General features: G+C 36.1%; 1 protein-coding gene across 4 annotated transcripts; it reads right to left on the bottom strand.

The window, feature by feature from the left end:
• LOC109223947 (protein TIFY 6B) lies at window positions 778-4,260 on the bottom strand. Of its 4 annotated transcripts, none has more exons than XM_019388451.1 (7): window positions 3,981-4,260; window positions 2,521-2,717; window positions 2,121-2,380; window positions 1,939-2,029; window positions 1,517-1,844; window positions 1,355-1,412; window positions 778-1,168 (listed from the first exon to the last, which is right to left on the bottom strand). In XM_019388451.1, exons 1-7 carry the CDS (start codon window positions 4,048-4,050, stop codon window positions 1,030-1,032), a joined length of 1,143 nt encoding a protein of 380 aa, XP_019243996.1. In that variant the 5' UTR covers window positions 4,051-4,260; the 3' UTR covers window positions 778-1,029. The 4 variants fall into 4 exon arrangements, with proteins under 4 accessions (XP_019243996.1, XP_019243997.1, XP_019243998.1 ...); XM_019388452.1 differs by lacking the exon at window positions 3,981-4,260 and adding an exon at window positions 2,945-3,068; XM_019388453.1 differs by lacking the exon at window positions 3,981-4,260 and adding an exon at window positions 2,830-2,938.

Here is a 4,553-nt window from a genome sequence, read left to right as displayed (position 1 = left end):
TAATGAAAGCTAGAAAAAGACAGTATATTGCTTTGTATTGCGTAAATATGATAATTGTTACAAATGATCAGACCCCCTTTATATAGTAGGGGTGTCCTACTCTTGGTACACTTCTATACAGGGTAAAAAAAATTATGATTTGCTAATTACTAGGCCTCTCCTGGATATGTGCCGAGATTTCCGCCGTGATCCTCGATCGATCGCGGATATTTCGGCTGTCCGTTATTTGGCTCGATAAGTTCCCCTTGATCTTGCTCGGTTTCGATCTTGCTCGGTCTTTGGGTCACGAGCTCGCCGATCTAATTTTGCATCATGGTTAGATATAATACGAGGTCGAACCTTAACCTATCACATTCCAGTCTCGATTAATCACACAAGGGGCGAGCCCGATTTTGACCGTATACAACTATACCAACCCATTTCCCAGCAACAGCAAACAATTTTGTTCAATTCCAACTTAGTGTTCATCCAAACACAAAACAATCCTAAAAAATCAAGAAGACGTAATACCAAAACCCTAAACCTGAAACTGCGAAAAGAAAATGCCAGACAAAGAGCCCGTTTGGATTGGTTTGTTTTAAGTGCTTTTAAGTTAAAATAGCTTTTAAGCCATTTTGTAGTATTTGGATAAAGTAAAAAAGTGCTTTTAAGCACTTGTTTTTAAGCTAAAATGACAAAAACAAGCCAAAAGCCAAAAGTTAGAATTCGTAACTTATGGCTTAAAAGCTATTTTGGCTTAAAAGTCACTTAAAACAAGCCCAACCAAACGGGCTCAAAAAGTAGAATGAAACATAACATTGAAAAGAATGCTTCTTTACATTGGCAAAAATGGAAACCTACAGAAGGCTCATAGTGTTTTCAGATGAAAAGGCTCTGATCACAATTACAAGGAAAACAACCTAGAATAATATATCGCATCTAAGAGAGAACTGAAGTATTGAAGTCAAAATGAACACCAATTTAGCTTTAATAATCTAATCTGGTACAGTCTTCATCTTGTGTCTACATTATTTTGCCACCGTTGGCACTTCACGTCTCCTTGACCAAATTGATTACTTGGGGAGGACAAGAGCCTAAAGAATATTTAGCGAAACTTCTGCTTCCATATCCAAGAGTGCTACATTCTGGGGATTGCTTGCTGGTGTCGTAAGGTGATGCACTTATTACCCTGAATTCAAGAACACAACAAGCTTTTAACGTGGAGTTCTTCACACTTAAAGGGAAGTACCAAAAAAGGAATAATATCTGAAAAGAAATCCTTTGAGATAAACAGGTAAAGCGCTCCCCTTTCTCTTACACTTTATGAAACAGCAAAAATTCACTCAAATTAGGATGAAAACAAACCCCAAATTACCTTTCTTTGCGCTTCTCCAAGAACCGAGCCAATGATGCCTTGCGTGCCTGCGGTACAGCTGCATATGATAAATGCCAATCATTTTGCTGACATATCGTACGAATAAACAAATTTAGCCAAGAATCTTGGTCATTTTTCAGTTTGAAAAGCACAAGAATATACCTGATGGAACAAAGGTGGCAGGAACAGATCCTATGGAACTGGAAAATTTGGAAAGTCCTGCTTTATTAGAAGGAGATGGTAGGACCCCAGTTGATTTGATAATAGTTACTCCATTTGTATTACTAGACACTCCAGCAGATTGAGATCCACAATGAGATGTTATAGAAATGGGGCTGGGAAGAGTAGGTGTTGTGTTGTGGGACTGATTTACAACAAAAGAGTCAACAGAAGAGGACTTGGGTATAGGCGCCTGAACTGGAGATAGAGTAGATGTTGCACTTGGTGTAACAGGTGGTGCATTTCCAGCAAGCAACATAATAGCTTGAGCCTAATACAAAAGAAGATATAATTGGTGAAATTTTCAACATAAGATACATTCATGAGACCGACATCAGGAGAACATAAAGGTCTAGAGCGTTTACCTTCTCTGGCGAAACATTATCATAAACACAGACGGAACCACCATAAAAGATGGTCAACTGAGCAGGACCTGGGGGAGTTTTCGGAGCACCCCTGCCAATAGAGATCCATAATAAATTCAGCATCCCCCTTCAGTAAAAGTTTTCTCAATTAAGATATCTTATATCAATATTGGCAAACATACCTTAAATCAGTTGTGCCCACGACAGCGCTGTTAGTTGGAACAGCTGAAATGGGGCTAGCAACTGGATTCTGTCCAAGAGGAGAAACAAAGGACTTATGACCAGGCATAGTCATAGATACAGAAATCTGATTTGCTAGGTTGGAAACTGGGAGCACTCTGACTCCATGAGATCGATGCACGGAGTGAGCATCATAGTGATGAGGAGAGAAAGTTGTCGACGTGTAGTGCGTTCCACCTTGCTTTTCAAGCATCATATTATTCTGACATTTAGAGGAACAACTAATGAAAAGACAGCGAATACGAAAGTATTCATACAAGATCTCTGGTACCATTTGAAAATCCCATATAGGCATTTTAGGTGGTATGATTAAAATACAGCTTATGAAGATCCATAACAAACCTGTGTGACACCAGAGTACGGTCGATGACTTGAGTCGACAGCTTCAGTTGTGGTTATAGTCACCAATCCAGTTGATGCAAGTGAATCAAAACCAGTTTTCAGCCTATCCTCTTGAGCACCCTTGAAAGAGAGGTATTGAGGATGAGTCGAGATGTTGTTCGAGAATGACCACTGCATTGCTGAACTTCTCAGAGGTGCTGCAACATAAGACAAGAAGAGAAGAAGATACCATCTTAATTAGTTGCATCCAACATTATATTTTCTATGTGTATAAACAGGCTTCTGATATACAAGAAATTAAATACCTACTTCAACTTTTAACTCTACCAATACAGAAAAGACAACTCCTTGGTAAATTGTTTGAAGTATATATTCAGAAAAGACAGACGAGACGCCGACCCACCAAACTATAAATTGTCATTACCTCTATGCTTTTTCCCAGACATTTTTTCCCTAATAATAAGACATCTGATCAAATAAATAATTCAAAGTGCATACAGGTGCAGCTGAAAAAGGGGGTGAACATGTTCTCTTTCTTGGAATTTAAATACAGGCTGCTAACTGCTAAGCATCTCATGTGCAATATAATAATATACAATATTGTATTTTCCAATACATAAGATGAAGTAAAGAACATGGAAAACCATCTGGTCAAAGTAGTTTAAAAGTTTATACATAGAGCCATACCAGTTGGGGTTTCTTTAATAGCACATTATTCTAATGGGGGAGCAAAAGTACTTTATTCATTACTTTAATCTTGTTCTTGGTAATGTACCACCATAATTTAATATTCATTAAAGAAGGTGACTTGTGGGGCACCATAATTAATCTAAATTTTTTAATTTATTCTTCACAAATAAACTAATATAAGAGCTTATCAGGTGCACGTTAGTAATGTATATCCAACGCACAATATGCATTCAAAAAAGGTGCATGGACTACACTAAAGTCTAAACAAAGCCTCCCTTGAAACATCCAAACTTATTAAAAAACTAAATCTATGGTTGCACAACCCACTCCGCAACAAATATTAGCCATTATTTAATTTTACCTTTGAAGTATTCCCACTCAACGTGGACCACAGTACGTTGCTAATATAATATTATACAGCTGTTAAATTTAGATTAAACCAATAAAATACAGTAATTGTTTTGACGAATAGGAAACTGTTTGGGGAAGAAGGAAATTTTCAAAAATGAAACAAAAATCTTGAGATAGATCAAGATATCCGAGCTTTACTGCTTCATATAAGTTTCGAATACTATTTGGCTTGATTCCATAGCTGGTTTACAAGAAAAACAATTTCTTCAACTAAAGAGACTAATTAAATGGAAAAGGGACGATTTAAACAGAAGAGATCTTTCATAGAAACATTAATAATATGGAACTGGCCTAAAGATTCAAGCTTGAAATAAGAGGAAGAGAAAACATGAAACATAAACGAGAAGACAATATGATACCTGGATCTATATGTTCTTCAATTACTTCTTGCTTCACATGATGAGTCAAACCCATAAAATCTCTCTCCATTATTTTCACTTAAAACTAGCTCCAACTTCAGAATTTCGGAAATAGCTAACAAGATCGTTAACAGTTTGTTGGTAAAAAAAAAATGAGAATAGCAACAGAAAATAGAGCTTAATTAGAGCTCTGGTTTTTCGGCTTTGAGGGAGGAGGGTTTGTTTATTGTGAAAGGAAAATGTGAGGGAAATAGTACACAAGAAGTTTAAATGAAGTCATAGCTTTGCTTTTTATCAGATAACATCACTGCCGTTCTTTTCGAGGTAACCTTGCCTACTTTTCGCTCCAACTTTACCGGTTATTACCGGTAATCGTCCCGTGCAACCTTTTATTTTTTTTAAAAGAAAGTTATATACTTTGATTCACTATTAGTAATATTTACAGTATTATTATTTAATTTTTGTTTTAGATTAAATGAATTTTTATTAAATAAAATTATATGCAATTACATTTAAAATAAAATAATTTTAGAAATACTTTATACCCACAGGACATAGAACTTGAATTTATTT

The sequence above is a fragment of the Nicotiana attenuata genome, chromosome 3 (genome assembly GCF_001879085.1).
Source record: "Nicotiana attenuata strain UT chromosome 3, NIATTr2, whole genome shotgun sequence".
NCBI lineage: Eukaryota > Viridiplantae > Streptophyta > Magnoliopsida > Solanales > Solanaceae > Nicotiana > Nicotiana attenuata.
This window is presented reverse-complemented; position numbering and strand designations above follow the sequence as displayed.